Raw genomic sequence first — 26,547 nt, 5'->3', positions numbered from 1 at the left:
AACCAACACTGGAATGATAGTTGCACCGCCGGCTTAATCCTTAAATAAGCTCAATAAATAAAGAAGGGGGTTTCAGTACGGGCTCAACTTTCCCCTCGAGTAACCGGAAGCCCCGGGCAGGTATTCATGAGTGACCAGCACTTAGACCGAAGTCTAAATAAATCCTGCCCCGTACATCATGATACCCTTATATTTTTTTAAAATAAGCAGATAAATGTAAAGTGCAAACATGCATCCAGGGATAAGCAGTGGATTTTCCCTGGGTCTACCTTAATTTTTTTCTGGACCTTTCCTCCAGGAATTTTTCCGAACCTTATTTAAATCCAGTATACACTTTGCAGATGGAAGGAAATGAGCCTCAGGAAAATCCTGGCCACCATTTGAAATTGTGTGTTCAAATCCCTCACTACTCCTTGCGACCCTGGGCAATTCACTTAATCCCCTCATTGCCCCAGGTACACTAGATAAGAGTTTAAGCCCACCGGGACAGATAGGAAATATGATAAAAGTACCTGAATGTAAACCACATAGGATAGCAGTTGTACAGCGCTATAGTGATTTTAAATAAAGAATATAGGAAAGAGGAGGAATTTTGCATTTAGGGAAGCGGAGCTCTCTGCTTCCCTCATCCTAGCTGAGGTTTCTGACCGTCGCTAATAGTTTGCCTTTCTCCTATCTCCTCAGTCGATAGTGGCCTTTCTGAGGGACCCAGAAGGTGCACCCCTGTGGGAAGAAGATCCTAATGCCAAAGACATCGTTCATCTTGATACTGAAAAGGTACTGCAGTCTCACTTCCTCATTTGTCCTGTATTTAAATGGAATGTAGCATGTTAGCAATTATTTTGTGTATAGAACTCTTTAACATATTCTGTAGGCAAATGCTTTTGCAAATGGAATTGCAGCGAATTAGCATATTTCTCCCTAGGGATGTTTGCTTTCCCAATATACTGTGTTTGACTTATGTCAGCTGGTTTGCTGCTCATATGTTGGAAGGAAAGGAGCAGTTTTAAGATTTCATTATTTTATAAATGGCCACAGTAAAGGTAGGGTTATCTTATTTAAAGATGGACAAACCCGGACATGTAGCCTCGACTTCACCTTGTTCTGCCTCCAGTCCTGCCTCTGGTGGACATCCCTCCTGCCTTTTTTTGGGGGGGGAGGGGAGGGAATGATTGGCGGGGGGGGAGGGCGATTAGCATAGGGGGTCTTCATGGCAGGAGGGAGTGGGCATCCCTTCTGCAGTTTTGCTGTGGGGGTGTCATTGGGATGGCAGGAGGGGAGTGGACATCCCTCCTGCCATTTGTTTTGGGTTTCGGGGTGGGGGCAGTGGCTCGGGGGTGTCTGGCTCGGGGGGAGGAGCGCATTTGTCGGAGGTCATTGGGGAGGGCTGTCATCGGTGGTGGGGGACTTCTTTTCTTTTTTTTGTTTAATGGGATATATAGTTTGCATGTGTAACACAAGCAAAATATCTGTGCCATTGGGGGGAAAAAAATGAAAAGAAAAACGGGCAAACCTGTTGGTAACAGGTCTAGCACAGTCAGTTTTTATGATAGCTAAAATCCCATTTGGAATAGCCAAACGATGTTAGTGCATCAATCGCTTGGCTATTTTGCTTGGGGTTTTAGCTATTTGCATGGCTGGATCGTAAAATGGGCAATCGAGAGGAAAAACACGCGGTGGGCCATTTTGTGCACTGGGTCGGTAACAGGTTTAGCGATAATCGCTGACTTTAGTGCATCTTGCCCTTAAGAATTAAAGGCTTGAACAAATAAAAAGGGTTTAAGTTGTTTTCTGAATTCTAAATAATTGTCATTCAATTACTATCCACAGAGAGAGGATTCAACTTGCTAGGCCCAACCACTTAAATAACTCTGTTTTGGATTACATTAAGGGCGCCATAATTAAGAGAATGCATGATGAGCCTTGTAGTCCTTGCCACTTTCCAACATTGATTATTGTAATGCCTTATATTTAGGAATTGCAAAATATAGGTTGCAAGCATTACAAATACAAAATGCATTTTGCAAGAGTGTTGATAGGAGTGAATAAGTATGTTACATTGACTCCAGTTTTGAAAGTTACATTGGCCTCCGGTAGAATGGAGGATACAATATAAAACAGTGGTCTCAAACTCAAACCCTTTGCGGGGCCACATTTTGGATTTGTAGGTACTTAGATGGCCGCAGAAAAAAATAGTTAATGTCTTATTAAAGAAATGACAATTTTGCATGAGGTAAAACTCTTTATAGTTTATAAATCTTTCCTTTAACAGTTAAAAGGAAAGATATATAAACTATAAAGAGTTTTACCTCATGCAAAATTGTCATTTCTTTAATAAGACATTAACTATTTTTTCTGCGGCCCTCCAAGTGCTCTATTTTTTCTGCAGCCCTCACACTTAAAGTTTAATATCTTTTCTTTCTCAAAACTGGCACATTTCAATCACTATATTGAAAATAAAATCATTTTCCCTACCTTTGTTGTCTGGTGACTTTATTTTTCTGTGCTTTCAACTATGTTTCCAGGGCCTTCTTGTCCTTTGACTGTTTTTCTCTCCGTCTTCACTTTCTGCCTTGCATCCATCTTTGGTATTAACTTAATGTTCAATTTTTCTGCTTTCTTTTTAAAATCTACGTTTCCATGTCATCCTTCTCTTCCTATCTCTCTCTTCTTCCGTCCTATTTCAATGGTCTGGCATCTCTTTCCTTCCTTTCTCTCCCTCCCGCCTTCCTTCCTTTCCCCTGGTCTGGCATCTGTCTCATTCCCTTCCCCCATGCCCTGGCATCTCTCCCTACCCCTCCATGGTCTGATATCTCTTTTCCTTCCCTCCCTCCCATGAACTTGGCTTCTTCTCTTGTTCCTCTCCTCTTCCTTCTCCTTCCTTCCCTCTCTTTCCCCAATTGGGTGCAGCAGCAACAGAAGCAGCATTTCCCCCACCCCACTTTCCTGTACAGCAGCAGTATTTCCCTCCCCCCACCCCACTTCCCTGTGCAGCAGCATTTCCCTCCCCCCACCCCACTTCCCTGTGCAGCAGCATCACCATTTCCCCCCATTCCCCCTTCCCTTCATGCGGCCTGGCACAGAACAAAAAAAAAAAAAAAACCAACAACCGTCAAGGGAATTAAAAAACAAAAAAAACCCCATACCTTTTAAAATCTCTCCTGTCCCCGCTAGACAGCTCTCATACTCAGATTAGGAGTATGGATGTGAGGAGAAAGCGGCGGGCCGAAGCAGGAGCGCATAAGCTTGCTCCTCACATCTTCGCTCCTGACCTGAGCGAGAGCCGTCTAGCGAGGGAGGGATACCGCTGGACCACCAGGCTTTTTTTTTTAAAAAAGTACCAACGATTTTTCATTCGGGGTGAAGTTTGCGTGCCTTGCTCCTGAGCAGGGGTTACTATTTATTTTGCTGGAGGCAGAATGCATTTTTTTTAAGTGCAAAGGAGGGCTATGCAAAAGAGAAAGGAAGGGGGGAAGAGATCTGTGTCTTTCTCAAGATTTCCAGATGATGTTACTGGATTTCCTTCAGTGGTTTAAATTTGTTGCAGCGGCTGCTATCTTGATCCCCGCCTTCGTAAACTTCGGCCGTGTTTTAAAAAAAAAAGTACCAACGATGGCGGCAGTGTTGAGGGGAGGATTTAGAAAGGTGCATTTCACTCTCCCCTCCCCTTCTCTTCCTTTTGGAGCAGCAACGTGTCTGGCCGGCTCGTTCCGTTCAAAGCCGCGGGTGGCGGCTCCTTGCGAGATCTGCGCCTGCGTCTGAAGCCTCTCTGATGTGACGTCAGAGAGGCTTCTGATGCAGGAGTGGATAGCGCGAGGAGCCGCCAACCCGCGGCTTTGAAAGGAACGAGCCGGCCAAACACGCTGCTGCTCCAAAAGGAAGAGAATGATCGCGTCCAGACCGCGGGCCGCAAATAAAACTTGGAGAGCCACATGTGGCCCGCGGGCCGCATGTTTGAGACCGCTGATATAAAATATTGATGTAGTAGTGCATTGAGTTTTTTTGTGGTCAGGTGCCATTATTTTTATAGCAAGCACTATAAAAACGGCTGTATCTAAAAATTGAAATTGTTCGATATGTGACAAAACAGGTCAGTCAGCATTTCTAGTGACTGCAGCTAGAATGTGGAATAAGTTATCAAGTACTCTACGTTGATGTAAAGGTATTGATCAGTTTTGTAAACTGCTTAAAACTCACTTGTTTTGTGTAGACTTTTTCTGTGGTTATTGAATATGGACCTGGATTGTGTTATATTTGTATGATGTGTTTAAAATTTTATGAATGTTGTTTGTAACTCGCCCAGGTTTTAGGTGAGAGATAAATTTTTGTAATACATAAATATTTTATTTATTTATTTATTAAAACAATGTATGGGGGGGAAAGAAGTTGGGGAGGGTTTGAGGTTGGATATGAATTTTTGTGAGTGGATTATTGCTGTTCTTTTGTTGCACTATATTGTTGTTTCTTGTTTACGGTAAATTATCAATAAAAATGATTTAACCATAAAAAATGTATATACCGCTTACAAAACTAAGCAGTTTACAGTCAATATACAAAATTTTTAAAAGACAGAAACATCTTGTATCTATCAAAAGCTACTGGTGCCCACATTGCGGGCTAAAACCAGCTTATTTACATAATGTTATCAATATAAAACATTAACCCCCCTCTTTTTTCTTTTTCTTTTTTTACAAAACCATAGTGTGTTTTTTAGTGGTGGCTGTGGTGGTAATAGCTCAGACACTCATAGGAATTCTATGAGTGTCACAGCTGTTACTGCCATGGCCAGCGCTAAATTACGGTTTTGTAAAAGCCAAGAAGAAAAGGGGGTATAAAGGATAATTAATGCAAAAATTATTTTTGTTTTTATTTTGTTTGTGAAATGATTTATTGTTACTGATAACCCACACTTACCATATAAAATTTTATTTTAAGCATGCTTAAAATAAGGTTTTAAGCATGCTTAAAATAAGATTTTATATGGTAAGTGTGGGTTATCAGTAACAATAAATTGTTTCACAAACAAAATAAAAACAAAAATAAAATTTATTAAAATTTTTGCATTAATTATCCTTTATACCCCTTTTCTTCTTGATTGATAATTCTGTGGGTTGGATATTTTGGGTAATGATCCATGTGTTTGTTAGACGGTTTTGTAAAAGGGCAGGTAAATCTTCTAATCTTCAAGAATATCACATCTCCAATAAAATGTAACCCCCCCCAAAAAAAAACAAAAAAACAAAGCTATCGCATAAATGCATCGACTAATAATTCTGGTCTTTAAAAGCTTTTTGAAAATCTCTCTCAACTTTCAAAACCGCAACTGCCCCGGCAATTTAGTTCACAGATTCACACCTGCAACAGATAACACTAAGGGGTCCTTTTACTAAGGCGCGCTAACCAATTTAGTGCGTGCTAAATGCTAAGGCGCCCATTATATTCTATGGGCGCCTTAGCGATTAGTGCTCCTTGGTAAAAGGACCCAAGAAGTGAGATCCTGCTTTCATCATTCTCACTTCGCCGTCCTTGTTCAATCCACCATCCTCTCTAGACTGGATTACTGCAACTCCATCTTTATAAGCCTAACTAAGAAAAACCTCCATAGACTTCAGCTAATTCAGAACGCCGCGGCTAAGCTCCTAATTCAGAACGCCACTCCTGTCCAAGCTCCACTGGCTTCCAGTATACTCTAGAGTCCTCTTTAAATGTGCCTGCTTAGCCTTCAAGATTCTACACGGCATCCTTCCTCCCTTTATTCCACTCCTTTGGAACTCCTCTAACCCTAACTCCACCAGATCTTCCCAAAAACTGAAACTATCATTCCCTTCTACAAAAGGTATATCCCGCGCAGGAAAACTAGGAACATCCCTCCCCTTTAGAACCACAGAACTCTGGAACAACCTCACATCCCCGCTCAGAAATTCAAACTCCCTCCAATTCTTCCGCAAACACCTGAAAACTTGGCTCTTTTCAAAAATCTAACACCTCCTGCTCTCTAGGACCCTTGTCCCTCTTTCTTCTTGTTCCTTTCCTATAACCCTTCATTGGAGTTCCTTTCTTCCTAACTCTGTAAACCGTGCCGAGCTCTACGCTTGTGGAGATGGCGCGGTATACAAACCTAAGGTTTAGTTTAGTTTAGTTTCTAACTCTTACGTGTGTTATGATCCTCTCCTTCTCAGTAGATAATCTCGTGGGATTTTCAGATCTCAACTCCTTGCTTGGATGGCATATCTTGATAACACCTAGGTGCTTTATCGTATAGCACTTGCTTAATTATCGAAAGTACCTTATATTGTACCCTATGCTGTAACGGACCTGTTTGAAAATCAGCATAACGTGGGTCATTTGTGAAACACCTGTAATCATTATAGCAGCAGGGTTCAACACTTGTAAAGCTTTACTCTTAGTTTTTGCAAAAACTCCCCCCCCCCCCAATTCACTGCATTACAATAAATAAATGATTTTACTTTGCCCTAGGAGTTCCGGAGACTTCTAAAGAAGGAGGAGCGGCCTCTGCTGGTGATGTTCTATGCACCCTGTAAGTGAAACAAACCGTGCCAACAAGCAATTCTTTCCTGGTTTGTGTCGTCTTTCTGCTGTCAAAGCATCAGCCTGCTTGATTAAGTTGTACAGTGGTGCCTCGCATAACGAACGCCTCGCACAGCGAACGCTGCACACAACGAACTTCATGTCTTGATTCATACAACGAACTTCGTTTCACACCACGAAGTCGCCCGAGCTGCGTTACTCACTGCGCTTAACTGCCCTCTCTCACAGCCCTTCGCCTGGCTCCCTGTGCAGGGGCGGACCGTCGGCTCGCCTCCTTTTATGGAGGGGCCCGGCGCCTACTGCTGATGCGTTGGGGGGGGCGGAGCTACTCTCGCCGCTTCCCCGATGCTAGAAAAAAAAAAAGAAAAGTTAAGTCCCAGTTTTTGCCGCTGAGACTCTGCCCTCTCTCACTGTATACAGTTGTCCTTTTAAGATAAACTCAATATTTTTTATATATCATGGCTTCTAAAAAAAGCAGGAAGGTGATTTCTGTTGAAATGAAACGGGAAATAATTAGAAGGAGTGAATGTGGGGTAAATTTATCTTTTTTTATGTCATCTTAGCATATTATATGCTACAGAACGAATTATTTTTTTTAACATGTATTGTTATGGGAAAACGCGTTTCCCATAACGAACTTTTCGCATAACAAACTTGCTCCTGGAACCAATTAAGTTCGTTGTGTGAGGCACCACTGTATTACACTTATAAAATTTTGAATCGTCGATTAGTCTCTCTTGGGTTAAATGTCTCCAGTGACAGGAATGAAACTCGTTTATTAGCTGTGGTATGCAGAGCTAGATCTCAATCTCTCGTATTTACTATTCACACCCTTTTTAAAAAAAAATTTTCTTGTGCCAAAAAGAGCTTCCTTGTAGAACTGGAAAAGTATTTGATAGGGAAACATGGGCCGAGGATTTAAGGCTACTTAGGTGAAAATGGAGTGTTCTTCATTTGCTTTGTTTTATGTAGCATTTGTTAATTTTCTTATGTAACAACTTTTTAAAATTATATCTTTTTTTTTTTTTTATACTTTATCTTTATTGAGTTTAAATTATATGATAACAGAATCATAATGAATAAAACAGTATCCACCTTACAGTACATAACATAAGAGAATATAAGGAAAATTTTCCTTAAAATTATATCTTAATCAAATATACAATTCATTCATTCATTCATTCATTCAGTTTTTATACCGTTCTCCCAGGGGAGCTCAGGACAGTTTACAAAAATTTATTCAGGTACTCCAGCATTTTTCCCTGTCTGTCCCAGTGGACTCACAATCTATTTAATGTGCCTGGGGCAATGGGGGGATTAAGTGACTTGCCCAGGGTCACAAGGAGTAGTGTGTGCTTGAACTCGCAACCCCAGGGTGCTGAGGCTGTAGCTTTAACCACTGTGCCACGTTCTCTCCCCTCTCTCTCTCCCCCCCCCCCCACACACACACACGACATGACCTTCCAGCTGAGATCCAATTAGATTCATGCATTTTTAATTGACAAAAAACATCTATTGGCGCCTAGACTCTTTGCATCTTACGTGTAACTTCCTCATACTCTTAACCGGACAAACAGCGTTCCACCAAATGTTTATTGACAGTGCGATGTTATCTTTCCACTCAAGACAGGATAAATTGAATAGAACACCGAGATCACCAAATTATATAAGAGAAATTACATCCCTTTACAAATTTAAAAGTAACTTGAAGGCTTTTCTTTTTAAAGACGCATATGTTGTTTAATAGTCCTTCTAAGGACGGTAATGGAAAGCTGTTCCGTGCCATTTTTTTAAAATCATTTTAGCTTATTTTACATTATTCAAGACTATTTATATTTTGTCCCCCTTCCTTTTGTTTTGGTCCCTCTTCCCTTCTCTTTCTCTTTATACAAATTGTATTTCTGCCCACTTCCATCCTGTATCGGTAAGTTAATGTTTGTCAGTGTGTTTGATGGTTTGTAGCATTGTTTATTTGTTTCTAATGTACGTTCTTATTATACTTTGTTTTTTACATTATGTAAAACCGCTTTGAATTTTTTTTTTTAATCATTTTTATTGAGGAGTCAACAAGGGAAACAAACTAGGTACATGGATAGAATGAAATAACATCCATCGAGAAAAATACAATATGCACAAACAAAACCATTTTAATAAGGCGGTATATCAAATTTTTAAATAAACCTGATCACAATCACAAAGTCTCTTAACAGTTCCATCTCTCCATTTTATTAGCACTAAACGAACAACAAACTTCCCCGTCACAGCCCTATCTCTTTGGAACTCATTGCCCCTGGAATTACGGGATGAACCCAGGCTAGATCTTTTCAAAGGAAAACAAGAAAAGTTTCTTTTTTATAGATGCGTTCAACCTCTAATGCATTTAACCCAGGGGTGTCCAATGTCGGTCCTCGAGGGCCGCAATCCAGTCGGGTTTTCAGGATTTCCTCAATGAATATGCATTGAAAGCAGTGCATGCAAATAGATCTCATGCATATTCATTGGGGAAATCCAGAAAACCCGACTGGACTGCGGCCCTCGAGGACCGACATTGGACACCCCTGACTTAACCTTATGAAACATTATCTTCATTTTCGCTTTGTTTTATCACAGTGTGTCTCAAACTGTGTGCCAACGCTCCCTAGTGTGCCTTCTGAGATTTCAAGTGTGCCGCAGTACACTGGGGAGGAGGAGTGACGTTGACACGTCCTGTAGGCAATCAGTGGGCACCAGCATCCTTCTCTCTGGTCCTCTTCCCTTCTGGCACCCCCCCTCCCCCACTGGTGTCTCAGGGTCCGCCTGAAAGGCCTTCACGCGGACATTGACATGATGATGTCACGAGTAAGCTGTGATGTCATCACGGCGATATCCGCGCACTTCCAGGTGCCTTGAGCCACGTCCACTATTTTTAGTGGCTCGAGAAAGTTTGCGGGACACTGGGTTATCAGACGGGATCCCCCTTTCTTTTGTATTTCCCCTATATGGCTCTCTTTCCTATTTCATAATGTAATTCTTTACCTTAATCCAGTAGGTCCTGTATGTTTTAATGTATGTTAACCTATTTTTGTTATGTACAAACCGCTTAGAAGACTGATAGGCAGTATACAAATTTTTATTAAACTTGAAGAGCTGCCCCCTATAAGCATATCAAACAGTTGTGCTCTATCCCTGTTCAAAAGATGGGAGAGAGCAGCTGAACATAGAACAACAATTTTATAAGCTCAACCTGAATAATTAACACATTTGTAATCCTCTCCCAAACTGGACTCTAGAACTGCCTTAAATTCAGATGAGCAAATAACATACGATTAAAGGTTCCCACAGCAGGACCAGCACAAGCTTAATCCTTTCTCAGATAATTTTGTTACCTTTAAAAGGGATCCATATGAGCGACATAAAATAAGGACTGAGCGATTGATGCTTGCAAACTCGCACATGCTGAGTTCCACCAGGAGTAATGGGTGCAAGTGCTAAGAGTGTGCATAGCAGTATTCTGTCATGTGAGCGTGCAGGTCACATGGGGGCAAATGTTATCAATGGTGCCCAGATTTAGGCACTGGAAAGATCCACAGTAAATAGTACCCTGTTTTCGCGAAAATAAAACCTGTCCCAAAAATAAGCCCAGCTTCTATCCTTCCCTCCTTCCCTCCCATCCCTTGTGCGTCAGAACCCCAGCTAACCCGCTGAGGACCAACCACAGGGGACTCTGAAACGCTTCCCTGATTGGCCATTACGCCATCCTTCACCCTCAAGAGTCCCACCCTCACGCAACTCAAACAAGGTTGGGAAGAAGGGAGGGCAAAGAGGAGTGAGAAAACTAAATGGAGAACCTGGCGGGTCACCAAAGCCGAGATGAAGCCGTGACAGTGGCGCCTCCATTCAGCCCTTCACCCTCACTGAGTCACAGATCTCGACAGGGGGGGGGGGCGCCCGGCCACTGGATATGAGCCCTGCCGCTGCCCGCACCACCCAGCAAAAGGCCACCACCGCCCCTCTGTCCCCCCCTCCCCCGGTGATGGCAAAGGTTAAAGGGTCGGGTTCAAAATACTCGCAGGCTCCATCTTCCCAGCAGCTGTGCTGCCCCGCGCTGAAGCTCCGTCTGTCAGCTGGGGACAGTGATGAGGCCCCTCCTGCACCCAAGGCTCTGTTATGGGTAGCAGTGCGAAGAGGGACTTGGGCTTATTTTTGAGGTAGGGCTTATATTAAGACCTACCACAAAAATCATGCTACGGCTTATTTTCGGGGAAACACGGTAGCACTTTAAATGTTATACGTGCTTTAACAGGCATCCACTGTAGTTTCCACAGCTAGGGAAGTAATGTGCTGAAATTTATTGCCTTCACAGATTAAACGTACAACAGCATGCTCTGGAGTTCTTTTTAATAATTTTTTATTTCATTATTATTTGAATTGTGTATGTTGCTGCGACTTTATCAAAGCCTTAAACACTTATGTAAATACAAACTAAACCATCCCCTAATATTTAAATCCTCAGCTGGCAGTCCATACATTCTGATACATTTCCTGACTCTCTACCCACTCAGGTCTGTTGTGACCATGAAGTCAGCAAATACTGAAGGAGTTGGTGTTTTGTTTGGTTTTTATGTTTTTTTTTAATTTAAAAAAAAAATAATTTTAGGGCAGATCAGTCCTAAACATTTATGAAGATTCAAGAAATATTGTAGCTAAGATTAAATCATTGAGGGTTAATGTTTGCCATTTTTAAGGTTCAAACCTATGCTAACTTAATGCATCCCCCCATAAAAATTAAATGGCTGTGTTAAGCATACATCCAATATGCAAGTCCTTAAAAAAAACAACAACAAAAAAACCAACCACGTGATCTGGCCGATTCTTGCCTCTGCTGTCAAATGTACTGGAATTTGTTTACAGAACATTATGTTATATTAGAACTAGAGTATGATATCCCTCTTGTTAAATGGTGAGAGACAGCAAAGGTTCTGTAGGGGTGAAATCTGCTCACACGGCCGTCAACATGATTTGTGCTTTAGGCATACGTTTGGCACCAGTCAAAAGCACAGCATTATTTTAGCCTTCTTACCAGTAGACGTATAAAAGCAACAACAACAAACAAAAAAAGTTACGTGGAAAGAGGATAAATACTTGTTGGTGACTTGTTAACTGCGCTTGCACCCTGACATTGGGAATGAAAGGCATCTTTATATATTTATTTATGCCTTTTTTTAAGGAATTCACTCAGTGGTGTACAGCAGTGGCATACCAAGGGGGTGTGTGTGGTGTCAGTCCGCCCCAGGTACAGCCTATAAGGGAGTGCTCCAAGGACTGGCATCTTCTCCGTCTGGCAACGCAGCTGCAGCGTTCACAATTCACTGCTCTGCCAGCGTCTAGCCTTCCTCTCTGCCGGGTCCTGCCTTCGCAGAAACAGGAAGTGGGCAGGACCCGGCAGAGGAAGGCCCAATGCCGACAAGAGCAGTGAGTTTTGAATACTGTGCTTCTGATTTGGGAGGGGGGGGGGGCGGTGACAGGGAGGGAGAGAGAAATGCACCAGATTTGGAGAGGGCAGGCAGAAGGAAGACCAGGGAAGAGAGTGGCGAGGAAAGAGATGTCAGTTCATGGGAGAGGAAGGAAAGGAGATGCCAGACCTTGGAGAGGGAGGAAGAGATGCCAGAGCTTGGGTGCGGGGAGGGGAGGGAATGAGACAGACATGGCAAACTAAGAAGAAAGAGAGGGGATACCAGGGCATGGAAGGGGAGGGAGAGATGGAAGGGAAGGAGAGGAGAGAAATGCAGGGCATGGGGGGAGGGCATGGAGGGAGGGAAAGGAGATGCTAGAGCATGGAGGGAGGTGGAAAGAGGAGAGAGATCCAAGGGTATGGGGGAAGGGAAGCAAATGCCAGACCTTGGGGTGAGTTGGGGTGGGAAGGAAAGGAGACGAGAGATGCCAAATCATGGGGGAGGGAGTGGAGACAGAGAAAAATGGAAAGGACAGAGAATGAGAGCAGATGGTGGATAGACTGGAGAGTGAAAAGAAGATGAGGAAAACAGAAACCAGAAATGACAAAAGATAGAAAAAAAGATGGGTTTTTTTTGTTGTTGCTTTAGAATGGCTGTATTGATAAACATTTATAAATAGAAAATGGAAATAAAGGTAATAGTTTTATTGGACTAATTTTAATACAGTTTGTACTAACTTTTAGAGACCAAAATTCCAAATTCACCATCGTGAATATGGTGAAACCGCGAATAACATGGTGGAAGACCTGGCCTGTTTCTGAAGGAGAAGCAAAACACGGTGAAGAAAGTGCCGGGAATCGGTGATTTTTCTCTGTAAACGCTTGGAATCGGCGATTTCTCTAGGCAAGCTGATGCCAGCAAAGTAAAAACAGCGAATAATCGAAACTGCGATTACTGAAACCACGAATATGGAGGGAGAAGTGTAATCTCAACTAGGATAGGAGTGACTAAGCAAGGCCTTGAATTTTACTGGTGAATGGATAGCTTTAGCAGTCCCCTAGCCTGCCACCAAATCATGCTTCATTTTAAAAATAATAAACCAGACCCCCCCCCCCCTTTTCTCTTTACTTCAAACTGTCATCCTTCTTTCCTATAAGCAGGCCACAGTGTACACAAATCAAATCTAGTGAAGACATGGCCAGCATGTAAAGTGGACAGGCCTGGTGTATAGAAAAAAAAAAAAATACAGCCTAAGACACAAAATAAAATGGCACAATACTCTCAGAAGGCAAATATAAAATGAAATCGCTAGGTTTGTATTTTGTGATAGGTGCTAAAACACAGCACAGTTGTTAACATGAATGGTGTGTGTTGTTTTTTTTTATTTGACCAGGGTGTGGGGCGTGCAAGAGAATGATGCCCGCTTATCAGCAAGCAGCTACAGACCTGAAGGGCACATATGTAAGTAACATCTCTGCTATGTAAATTTGCCTAACCAGATTTCCCCCTCCAGTGCTGTAAGCTAGTAGAATCTACAGTATTTCTACAGTTTTTTCCTGAATTGGAGTTGTTGGATTTCCCCCCACCCCCTTGATGGTGGCGGTGATCAGAACTACAGCCTTAGCACCCTGAGGTTGTGGGTTCAAATCCCTCGCTGCTCCTTGTGACCCTGGGCAAGTCACTTAATCCCCTCATTGCCCCAGGTACAGTCGGTAGAGTTTGAGCCTGCCGGGACAGATAGGGAAATACAATAAAGTACCTGAATGTAAACCACTTGGGATATAAGTGGTATATAATTAAAAAAAATAAAACTGTTTCTTCCTCTATGCATATGGAACATGGTTTCAAAACAAAGGAGAAAGTCCAACTTTGTCTGCAGAAAAAAAACAAGCAGGAGAAACAAACAAAACTGCGGACGGTGTACAAGATGCAGGCAAAAATTTATTGTACCAAAATTAAAATGCAAATAAGTAAAATAAAACCCTTTTACCAATCAAGGGACCCGACACGGTCCGTGTTTCGGACAAACCTTCATCAGGGGTCCATGGTGAAAAAGGTTGGGACATATAAAAAATGAAGATAAGTAACAAAGTGCCTGTATATTGTGTTTGCCAGAGGATTGCATCAAAAAGTAAAGCGGCTCAAGGAGCCCCCTTTCCCTTCCCGCGGTACAGACTACAAACCTGGCGATTCCAACGTGTGCAGCAGTCTTCACACGCTGCTTCGGGCCCTTCTACTGGCCTGATTTACTCTGATGACATCATCAGAGACGCGGCAGAGCAAATCAGGGCAGTAGAAGGGCCCGAAGCAGCGTGTGAAGACTGCTGCACATGCTGCTTGAATCGCCAAGGTAGTCAGATCCGCGGGAAGGGAAGGGGGGGGGCAAAGGACTCGGGTCCTGATCCGGGGCGAAAAGTTGCTGGGCTCCTCGAAGGGGGCGCTGAGCGGCCGCGATCCCTCTCCTCTGAGACACCTCCCCGCCCGCCCGCTCGCCCAACCGTTGGAGGAACAGAGATCGGTGGCTGGCTGCGGTCCCGGCTTGTGGAGGCATCGGCGGCTGGTGACGTAAACGCGCATGCGCACTCCTACCTAAGGTGCCCTACATCTCACGGAAAACGGACGCACGCAGATGGGAGTGCGCATGCGCGGCCTAGCATTTTACTATATTAGATATGTTACTGAAATGTATTTATGTGTGTTTTATTTTTTTATTCAGGTGCTTGCAGGGATGAATAATGTCCACTTACCTGAATATGACAGAATTAAAGAGGAGTTCAGCATCAAGGCCTATCCCACCATCTGCTATTTTGAGTTGGTTCACAATAACTTACTACAGAATTATTTCTTGTTACCAATGTTTGTAGGATTACAGGCTAACTTTTTTTTTTTTTTTTAATTTTCCTCCCTCCCATTTCTAGGAAAGGGAAGTGCCAGGTCCAGTTTGAAAACTACGGTGCCACAGCCAAGGACATAGCGGACTGGATTAAAAAGTAGGTCCATGTGAAGGATATAGAATACCTATCAGTTGTTTATAATAGGTGCAAAACCCGCTGGTAATACGCGCTGCCGATTCTGCGGCCATGCAAGAAGGCATAAACCCCACCTTGTAAATCTGCTCTTCCTGTACAGTTGTTTTCAAGAAAATAAGTACCATTCCAGGCAAAGGACCTGTTTTGATTTTGCAAATGATTATACTGTGGTGTGTGGGGAGACAGATTGGCTGTTTTTTTACTCATAGATAAGTTATTTTTATAAAACACTAAAACACCTTTTTGCAACAAAATACAATTTTCAAATTAACTTAAATAGTACCTGGACCTTTGTGAATTTCTCTTTACATTAAAGAACAAAAGTAAGCCATTTATGCTTTCTCTACAAGGATGTTATCTAATCTTCCAGGAGATCTGGATTCTAGAAGAGAGACTTTTGACTTAGTCTTGACATTTGAAGGTATAGGGGAAAGTACCTAATCCCCCCTCCTTTGTGAAATCAGCTCCATAAGTATCATCATGTGTCAGGAGAAGATGTAAAAAAAAATCTAGTAGATCAGCAGTAGTGGTTTTTTTTTTTTTTTTTTTTTTCTTTCTAGTTCAATAATTTTATTGAATATTATAAGAATTATAAACAGAAAGCAGCTCAAACACATAGAATCATAATAAAAATAATGTATCAAATATTTGTATCTACAATCGTTTGAATAGAACTAGATTAATGAAAAGGATCCAGAGTATCTGGAACTGCTTAGAAAAGGAACAGAAAAAGACAGAGAAACAGGAGGGATAAGAGAAAGAGAGAGAAAGATAAAGGAAGAGAGAGAGAAAGAGAAATAGAGAGAGATAGAGAGAGAGAGAGAGAGAGAGGCAGAAGTGTCTATAGAGCAGAACGAACATATAAATCTAAGAATGACCAAGGTGATTTGTTTCGTGTCAAGTTTGTAGAGGATCGAGAAAACAATTTCTTTTCATATGCATAAGATTCAAATTTGTGGTACATACTTAAAGAGTTCCAGTAAAGATCAGCAGTAGTGTTAAACACTTCCAAACACCTGGAGATGAAGTTATTACTGGGCTCTTGGTAGATAAGAAGAAAGAAAGATGCAAAGGGAAATCTATTCCTTTATGTAGATAGATTGCATTTACCACATGTCAAATGCTAGCTGGTTGCAATTTTTATGGTGGTTTTTTTATTTTTTTTTTAATTTAATCATCTCGCCACATAATACATTGCTAATCTCTTGGAAGGGATTCTGGTTTGACATCAAGCAAAGGCCAACAGCAAAAGTCCCCTGGGAAGTGCTTTGAATGATCTCTACTAAAGAGCCCCTGCTGTCTCCGTCTGCTTTTTTCACTTTGAAAACATTTTCTTCCAGAACAGGGCAAAAGAGTAAGGGTGCCTTCCTTTTTTTTCAAATTTGTAAAACACCATAAGAAATAACCTTACTGGGTCAGACAAATGGTCCATCAAGCCCAGTAGCCAGTTCTGGACGTCCAGAATGTGTTTGACAAGGTTCCACATGAACGACTACTTCGGAAAATTGTGAGCCATGGAATTGAGGGTGAACTACTCGCGTGGATTAAAAACTGGATGGAGCATAGGAAACAGAGTGGGGATAAATGGACAATACTCGGACTGGAAGAGCGTCGCCAGTGGAGTGCCACAGGGCTCAGTGCTTTGGACCCATGCTCTTCAACATCTTTATAAACGATCTGGACATTGGTTCGACGAGTGAGGTGATTAAATTTGCGGACAATATGAAGTTATTCAGAGTAGTGAAGACGCAGGGGGATTGCAAAGATCTGCAATGTGGCGTAATCAAGCTCAAGGAATGTGCATCAACATGGCAGACGAGGTTCAACGTGGATAAGTGCAAAGCGATGCATGTCGGTAACAAAAATCTCATGCACGAATACAGGATGTCCAGGGCAGTACTTGGAGAGACCTCCCAGGAAAGGGACTTGGGAGTTCTGATCGAGAAGTCGATGAAGCCGTCCACGCAATGTGTGGTGGCGGCGAAAAGGGTGAACAGAATGCTAGGAATGATAAAGAAGGGGATCACAAACAGATTGGAGAAAGTTATCATGCCGCTGTACCGGGCCATGGTGTGCCCTCACCTTGAGTACTTGGACACAGTACTACTCGAAAGGGTCCAGAGATCAGCGACTAAGATGGTTAAGGGGTTGAAGGAGTTGCCGTATAGCGAAAGATTAGAGAAACTGGGCCTTTTCTCCCTCAAACAGAGGAGATTGAGAGGGGACATGATCAAAACATTCAAGGTACTGAAGGGAATAGACTTAGTACAGTGGTTCCCAAACCTGTCCTGGGGGACCCCCAGCCAGTCAGGTTTTCAAGATATCCCTAATGAATATGCATGAGAGATATTTGCATATAATGGAAGTGACAGGTATGCAAATATCTCTCATGCATATTCATTAGGGATATCCTGAAAACCTGACCGGCTGGGGGTCCCCCAGGACAGGTTTGGGAACCACTGACTTAGTAGATAAAGACAGACTGTTCACACTCTCCAAGGTAGGGAGAACGAGAGGGCACTCTCTAAAATTGAAAGGGGATAGATTCCGCACAAACGTAAGGAAGTTCTTCTTCACTCAGAGAGTGGTAGAAAACTGGAATGCTCTTCCGGATGCTGTTATAGGGGAAAACACCCTCCAGGGATTCAAGACAAAGTTAGACAAGTTCCCGCTGAACAAGAACGTGCGCTGGTAGGGCTAGTCTCAATTAGGGCGCTGGTCTTTGACCAGAGGGCCGCCGCATGAGTGGACTGCTGGGCATGATGGACCACTGGTCTGACCCAGCAACGGCAATTCATATGTTCTTACTAGTGTTTTAGCCCGTTACATTCGTTACAGTAACGGGTGCTAGAATAGCCCCACCTATACCCTGATCCTGACTCTGACCCCACCCATGCCCCGCCTCTTTCATGCCCGGACCCTGTCTCCCACTGATCCCAGTCCCACCACCTCACCTTTCACCATTTCCTTTGTACTCTTTTGGCCCTCATAGATCCTCCATTGCATTTATCACCTGACAGGGTCTGTACCTACCCGAGGCGGCAGCAGCAGTCCTGATGTACCAACCTTTTCTCCCTCAGTGCCCCAAAGCAGCAGTGGTCCTACCATTTCCATCTCTCCCTTTCCCCCTTTCACACCCTCTACCCTTTTGCCATCTTTCCCTTTCCTGTCCCCCTCTGTCCTTCTCCAAGACCATCTCTCTCTCCTGCCCCCTCCACACTCCCTGAAGTCTATCTCTCCCTATCCCCTACCATCTCTCCTGGTCTCCCTAGTAGTCCCTCTGTCCTTCTCATCCATCTGTCTCTGTCTCTCTCTCCTTTCCTCATTTGAGTCCAACATCTCTCCCTTCTCCCACTCCCTCTCCCGAATCTGGGGGAAATCCACTGCTTTATTTTAAGCAGCATAAATTTGTTCTACTCTTTGGGATCTGTGGTCTGTCTCAGTATGGTAGCTCTTATGCTTCTCTGGCTTACTTCCTTTTGTTCTCTAGTCACCTCCTGCCTCGTTTTATTATATTAAATGGGGGAAATCTATAACTGGGCACCACAATTTAGGCATGCTGATACCAAGCATAAGGCACCAATTCTATAATGCCATCTCTTCCTCTCCCGATTTGTTCTCTCTTGGTATGGTAGCTCTTATGCTTTTCTGGCTTACTTCCTTTTGTTCTCTAGATAAATGCATTCTGGAGTAACCACTCCCTCTCCCTAATCTGGGGGAAATCCACTGCTTTATTTTAAGCAGCATAAATTTGTTCTACTCTTTGGGACCACGTATCCCACAAACCAACCACTCCATAATCCATGTGCAAATCCCCATCTGCACATGGAATCGTTTGCATGATCAGCACAACCTGTAACAAAAAATAAAGATTAAGCTCATTTGCCGAAAAAGGACAGGGGGGACTTTCGGACGTCCTGCTATAGCATAGCTTCCTCACCAACCGAAATAGTGCAGTGAATAAACCATAAATAAACTATCTTTCGTTGGAAAAAATGCTTCTTTGATAATTGTTCTCGCGTAACTGCAATGTATACCAAGTTCTCACTTCGTCCGACTGATCCTTGCGCCATTCATGCTCACATCTTCTTAATTCTTTAAGACGTTCCTTCAGATCTGCTGTCAACCAATGCTGGTTCATGAGACTGTGATGTGAGTGATCGCCCGCCGCGGCCTGCAGTCACCGGCAGCCGACAACCGTGGCGGTCAACATCCGCCTCGGGGGGAGAGAAAGAGAGAGATTCGCGTGCATGCGCACTCCTACCTGCAGTGCCCTACAACGCATGGAAAATGGGAGCATGCAGGTGGGAGTGCGCATGCGCGGCTTAGGGTTTTATTATATTAGATGTTCTCACGGTGGCCAATCCAGGTCACTAGTACCTGGCCAAAACCCAAGGAGTAGCAACATTCTAGTCAGAATCCTAAAGAATAGCAAGATTCCAGAATCCCAGACAGTAACAAGATTCTAGAACCCCAAAGAGTAGCAAGATTCCATGCTACTTATCCAGGGCAAGCAGAGGCTTCCCCATGTCTTTCTCAATAATAGACTGTGGACTTTTCATCCAGGAACTTGTCCAAACCTTTCTTAAAACCAGCTATACTATCCGCTCTTATCGCAACCTCTGGCAATGCATTCAGAGCTTGACTATTCTCTGAATTAAAAAATATTTCCTCCTGTTGGTTTTAAAAGTATTTCCCTGTAACTTCATCGAGTGTCCCCTAGTCTTTCTAATTTTTGACAGCGTGAAGCACCACGGGAAAAAAACTGAAGAGTAAGCTGATGTTGAAGGACGTTGCACAATGATACAACAAGAATTTTGAATTTTTCTGTTGGCGTTGGGTGTGGCGTTTATGAACTGAATAAGATTTGGAGCTTCAAGACTGTCAAGTTGTTAATTCTCTATCCGCGACGGATGGACTCGAGTACGTTTGGAGTTCCCGTTATGAAATAGAGCTACCTCTGGCACAGATCAGCTACACAGTTCATGAATTGGATAGTTCCCAACTAAAATTTTAGATAAGTGTTTTTGTTTTCCTTTTTCTTGCTGTAGTGGTACCCTATTTTTTTGTCAGTTTTTATTACCAATTTTTTTGATGCACTTCTGAGATATACTTTCCCTGTTTTTTGAGCTGTTTTGGAGTCGTGCTTTTTTTTCTGGTAAATATCAGGAGATCTGATTCTGTGCTGCTGAATTTCATAATGTCCTTAGACAGCTAAGGTTGTCTTATATGCTTGTTAAGCTTTTGAGGCTGCTTTGATTAATATTAATAGCTTAATGGGCTTCTCATGTAACAGGAAGGGTGCTGTAATAGCATCATTTTGATTTCACACTGAAATTTTTGTTGTAGTTTGTGAGGAAGTGTGTTCCCTCTTTTGATTGTTCTTAATGACATCAAGGCTGCCATTTTGCTTAAGCTTGGCTGAACTCCTGAGTTTGCTCTTGGACCTGTTTTCCTTACTCCCAGTGGATTTGTAGAGGCTGTCCTCTATATCATTTTGAAATGGAAAAAGCTTAATAGTATTGCCAGAGTTCTGGTCCTGGCTGTTTGCAGTCAGATCCAGGTATTGTCAGCATTTGGGGAAAATTTTACAGGTTATCCAAAAGATTTTACAGGATCCATGGCAGGCCCTACCCCTAGGCAATCAAACATCCACCTGGGGGGGGGCAGCATCTTGTCCCCTTCCTCAACCTTTTGCACTTGCCCAGCATCACTCACCCACTGCTCCTTAAGTGACAGGTGCCGGTGCAGAGCCTTTAAACCAGGGGTCTCAAAGTCCCTCCTTGAGGGACGCAATCCAGTCGGGTTTTCAGGATTTCCCCAATGAATATGCATGAGATCTATGTGCATGCACTGCTTTCAATGCATATTCATTGGGGAAATCCTGAAAACCCGACTGGATTACGGCCCTCGAGGAGGGACTTTGAGATCCCTGGTTTAAACAAAGGACTTCACTCATGGGCTGCCTCGTCCATACTCTTATCTCAGGGGTAGGCAATTCCGGTCATCAAGAGCCACAGGCAGGTCAGGTTTTCAGGATATCCACAATAAATATGCATGAGATAGGTTTGCATCTCAAGGAGGCAGTGCATGCGAATCCGTCTCATGCATATTCATTGTGGATATCCTGAAAACCTGACCTGCCTGTGGCTCTCAAGGGCCGCAATTGCCTACCCCTGCTCTATCTGAATAGGAAGTATCGGAGAGAGAGAAGGACATGGTAGCACTAGTTTGCAGGCCTAGTTTGTGTTTAAAGGCTTCTTGGTGATCACCACATGTACTTGTCTTGTGCTGGGGGACGGGTGGGACAGTGGTGGTAATATAGAGGGGAGAAATACTAGTCAGGGAAAGGGAAGAGGAGATATTGAATGGGAGGGGGGGTAATGGAGTAAGAAAGGTGGAGTATGCTGGCCACCTGAGGTAGAGATTGGGGGGATTAAGAAGGGAAGCAGAGAGGGGGGAGATTATGGAAGAGTAGGGGGAAATAGTGTAGTAGAGCGGTTAGGACCTTGAACGGCCTTGGGCGGGGGCAGGAGGGAGGCTGTTGTCTGAAGGTTCACTAAATGCATTATGTACCCTAAGGCAGTCCAGGCCCCGACAGAACGCTAAGTCCAGCCCAATAATACTTTATCTGCATTATATGTTTCACAAGTGCCATCTTCAGAGCTTGGTTGTTACTTGTTTGGTATAAAAGACTTCTTTCTAAACTTTCTTACTTAGTCCTCGGCCCTATCAGCCAGAAGCCCCAGAAGTTCCCTGGGCAGAACAGGACAGTTCAGTTTACCACCTGACTGACAAAGACTTCGACCAATTTGTGAAAGAGCACACATCTGTGATGGTCATGTTTCATGCCCCATGTAAGTGTTTTATTTAATAGCACTAAACAGAGCTTAGTGTACAGTTAGGTAGGCATGTTAGTTAATTGGTTATACAATAGGAGGATTTCCAAATATTTCATAAGAAAGATATGCAACTCTATGCCAAAAGGCACAGACCATTGAATATATACAGTATGTACATACGTGATTGTCTAAAAGCAAAAGTATTGCATGCAGTTTTACAAAAAGCAGAAATGTAGAACTCCTCAAACAAATACAAAGAAGGAATCTGAATTAGTTTGTTTGAATGTTGTACAATAAGCAGCTTAAATTGGGACACTTTAATATAAAAAGCACGTAAGCAGCTTAGTCACAATTACTGTGAAAAAAAGTTGTTGTTTGCATGGTAGATTTAATATGAATCATAAAACACATTCTGAGGCTTCCTTTTATTTCATAAATATTTTAATACATTCCTTCAATATTTTGGTGCATTTTTGGAACATATTTGTATGTGCAATTTTTTTTGCATGAAATGAAATGGAGATAAGTCTAACAGCATACTGGAATATTTTACAATGCCAATAATGATATACTGGCGATTTCTATCATTTTCTGTTTCACATGAAGAACACATACATGTGGTCCACTGAGCAAAAAGATGCCAAAACTGGAGCTACAAACAACAGAGATAAAGACTATAAAAGATGGGAGATGCAAATTTGGGGAATTTTCATTTTTGATATTTGATCATTTTATAGGAAACATGGGTCAAAATTATAGCCATATTTTTAAGTTTGCCATTTTTCAAATGCATTTTTCTGAAAAATGTACCTTTTTTTATTGATAAAATATTTCCCTTTTTTTTTTTTTTTTAATTCTCAATTATGTAATCCATATCTGAGCCTGAAATTTGGCAGGATAAGGCAATTGATATCTTACTGTCTTATGACATAGATAAGTCAAATATCTAACGTGACCATTTTATTTTTTTATCAAAAGGGGACATCTATTAATTGTCAGTCCCGCTCCCAATCCCGCCCCCAATTTATTCCATTCATTTTTCATGTACACATAATATCTTATTAATTCATAATGGTAACCATAAAATTAAAAAAAAAAATACTACAAAGCGCACTATATGCAGAGAAAATGTTAATTATCATTTATATTTGGGAGGTTTTCAAAGATGACAAGGCAGATGACTTTAAAATATGCAATGTCACCTCAGTAACTATAGAAAAATAGACAAATATAGTGCAAAATACAGCAGCAGATATAAATTCTCAAAACAGATACATTTTGATCACTAAATTGATAATAAAATCATTTTTCCTACCTTTGCTGTCTGGTGATTTCATTAGTCTCTGGTTGCGTTTCCTTCTGACTGTATCCTTTCTTTCATGTCTTTTCTTTCTGCACTCAGGCCCAACAATTGTCCCTTTCTATTCCCTCCCTCCTTCCTTCATATGTCCTTAGTGCCCCCAGTGCCTCCTTATGTCCTTAGTGCCCCCTTTCCGTGTCCTTGGTGCCCCCTTTCCGTGTCCTTGGTGCCCCCGTTCCGTGTCCTTGGTGGCCCCTATGTCTTGCCTTCCAGCCTTTGTCCCACCTCCTCCCCCAAAGCCAGCCTGCCTGCCTACCTCCTTCCCTCCCTCCAGTGCCTGATTCAACACCCCCCTCCCCCCGTGTACCGCCATTGCCTGCCAGCCTCCCTCCTTCCCTTCCTGACGATTCAAACCCTGGTCCGCCGCTGCCGCTTCTTGCCTTCTTCCCGACGTCAATTCTGACGTTGGAGAGGAAATTCTGGGCCAGCCAATTGCTGCCTGGCTGGCCCTTAACTTCCTCTCTAACGTCAGAATTGACGTCAAGAAGAAGGCAAGAAGCAGCGGCGGCGACTGGAGTTTGAATCGGCGCGGCAGGGAGGGAAAGCGATCGCCCGTCCTGGTGTCCCCGCACACGCTATCCCTGAAATGTCCCAAAGCGGTGGGTCGGTACAACGGGACGGTCGGTTCGAAAACGGGACGTATGGTCACCTTACATATACCCTACTTTTTGGTACCTTTTCGATCAGCCAGTAGCATATATTTATCAAAGCTTGAGTTGTTTTTCTTAGTGTTGACTATATTTGAGTCTTATGCATGGATTTAGAGACTGTAGAGCAGAGGTGTAAAAATCCCTCCTCGAGGGCCACAATCCAGTCGGGTTTTCAGGATTTTCCCAATGAATATGCATGAGATCTATTAGCATACAATGAAAGCAGCGGGAAGGGTAGTTACAAATATTTATTAGCACTAAGTTATATGAATTGAGCAATTGATTGTGAGTTATAATGAAAGTTAAGTATATAATAAATTTTCAATAATTATAATTTGAGTAATAACCATAGAGCTCTTTTTGTTGAATAAATTGATGCATATTCATTGGGGAAATCCTGAAAACCCAACTGGATTGCAGCCCTCGAGGAGGGACTATGACACCCCTGCTGTAGAGCTAGCCTATCAGTATGAATGCAGTTCTAAATAAAGCTGCCTTTTGGAACTATTATCCCTTTGATATTAAGCCATTCCAAGTGTTTATTTTTTTTCTCCAGTGTATTTGGTATGGCTCTTAAGGTTGTTATTATAATTGATGCTACTTTGATTTTGTTTTCTTCCATTATCTTTTTTTAATTTCAATTTGTAGATTTCTATATTTTGTGATATATTTTTTTTTTTCCAAGTTCTTTTTCTTGTACTTGACTGTCTTTCAGTATAGATACCTATATGAACCTTTCATATATTTCTTATATTATTGTGACACACAAACTAGAGGTCTGCACGGGAACGGGGATTGCGGGGATCCTGCGGGTCCCGCGGGAATTCTCCCTAACTCACGGGACTCCCACGGGGACCCCCCTCTAGCCAACGGGACTCCCACGGGTATGGAAGGCTTTGGAAGCAGGGTTCGTCCATATAATATAATGGACATGTCAGCCTTAGTAAAAGAGGGGGTTTATAAGTTAATTACCTGAACAGAAAACAAAAAAAAGGGTTCCACCAAGAGGTTCCACAAGGAAAACAGCAGCGCAAACACAAAAGAAACTGTGGAATTGATGATCCTGTCAGAAGTAATTGCTGCTTTTTATGGGGACGGGCGGGGATGAAGATAATTCCTTGCTGGACGGGTGGGGACGGAGAGGATTTTGGTAGGGACGGGCGGGGATGGGTGGGATTTCTGTCCCCGTGCAACTCTCTAATACAAACTTCAAAAGCATCAATTGGTTTTCTTTCTTTTTTTTTTTTTTTTTTTTTGATGAATCATTTTTATTGAAGTCAAACAGAGGAACAAAGGGCACACAAAAAGTATAGAATATGAACACAAGTGGCATATAACAGTACACAACACTGCAAGACATTATAATACAATGCAAGCAGCCACATCAGCAAAGATCACCGTAGTTTCTCTGAGTTCTGGGGGGGGGGGGGGCGGTGGACTACTCCTTCGACGGGTTCTGGTTTTCTTGTGGCATTTTTGTTGCTTTTTCCGTTTTTTGTATCCTCAGCACACCATGTATCTCTTCTGCCATTACGGTTTTATTTCTATTGAGAGAGAGGTTTTCTTTAAGACACTAACCGATCAATGTATAAACACTGCTGAGATATTCTGAATGGGCAAAGCTTACCGTTATGCTGTGATTGGCTGCTATGAGGGTTCTTGGGACCAATCAGATGTTGATTTGATTGGTTGAAATATTTAAAACGCTGAGATGCCATCCTTTGCATGCTTGGTAGCACAGAGGAAGCAATCTTCTAACTGTGAGTAACTGAATTGGGTTTTCAATTTTTTTTCTCATCAGCTTAGTTTATGAGTAATAATAATGATGATTTTATTATTATATACCGCCATACCGAAAAAGTTCTAGGCGGTTCACAACAAGGTGAGCTAATGCATGGGATACAGATAAAATACAAATTAGAATAATGGACTTAAAAACAGAAAAAAAAGAAAGCATTTACAATATAAAGCAGAAAAGAAAACAACAGTTTAAAATTTGGGAAGCATTGTTGACAGTTTAAAAAGAACTGTTAAATGCCAGCCAGACAGGCAATAAAATACCGGCATGGCAGGGAAAGAAGTAATACATAGAACAGATAAAATACATCAAGTTGAATATAAAGAACTTGATTGGAATAATGAAGCAGAATGCATTAAGATACCAGCCTATTTGAGTCTTTAACAATTTTCCAAAATCAAGATAGGAAGAGACCTCGAACATCATTTTTCCAAGCCATATATTCAATTGAGCAGCTTGAAATGAGAGGGTTCTCTCAAGGAACTTCTTATAACGACAGGGTTTTATGGAGGGATATGAAAACAAGTGCTCTCTACGTGGGGTCTTTTTGGCAGGACTCAAAGAAAAATGAGACACAAGATAACCTGGTAACAAACCCGAAACTGATTTATAACAAATACAAGAAAATTTTATTTATAACAAATTTTATATATAACAAATACAAGAAAATTTATTTTAGGTCTGCTAGCGGTGAAGGTTTTAGTGGCCCTGAAGAAGTTGTCGTCCTCTGCCACGAAACGATCTTTGGCCCTATAAAGTGTGACAACGTGGTCTTTAGTGTGGAGTGCAAAAGTATATATATTTTTCCTAGTGCATCTTGCTAATAGTGAGATCGAATACGTTTTGTCGAAAGTTTTTTTTCATGCCTGTGAGCAAGTTGGTAGAGT

At 42.3% G+C, this 26,547-nt stretch overlaps 1 protein-coding gene across 1 annotated transcript in view; it reads left to right on the top strand.

The window, feature by feature from the left end:
- The window catches only part of PDIA5 (protein disulfide isomerase family A member 5), a 321,624-nt gene that overhangs the window by 157,925 nt on the left and 137,152 nt on the right, over positions 1-26,547 (top strand). Inside the window, exons 6-11 of the mRNA XM_033945534.1 lie at positions 685-777; positions 6,478-6,538; positions 13,375-13,442; positions 14,698-14,792; positions 14,900-14,971; positions 21,731-21,867. Of these exons, the coding sequence (XP_033801425.1) occupies positions 685-777; positions 6,478-6,538; positions 13,375-13,442; positions 14,698-14,792; positions 14,900-14,971; positions 21,731-21,867 (526 nt within the window). The remainder of the gene's footprint in view (positions 1-684; positions 778-6,477; positions 6,539-13,374; positions 13,443-14,697; positions 14,793-14,899; positions 14,972-21,730; positions 21,868-26,547) is intronic.

The sequence above is a fragment of the Geotrypetes seraphini genome, chromosome 5 (assembly GCF_902459505.1).
Source record: "Geotrypetes seraphini chromosome 5, aGeoSer1.1, whole genome shotgun sequence".
In the NCBI taxonomy this organism is placed as follows: domain Eukaryota; kingdom Metazoa; phylum Chordata; class Amphibia; order Gymnophiona; family Dermophiidae; genus Geotrypetes; species Geotrypetes seraphini.
This window is presented reverse-complemented; position numbering and strand designations above follow the sequence as displayed.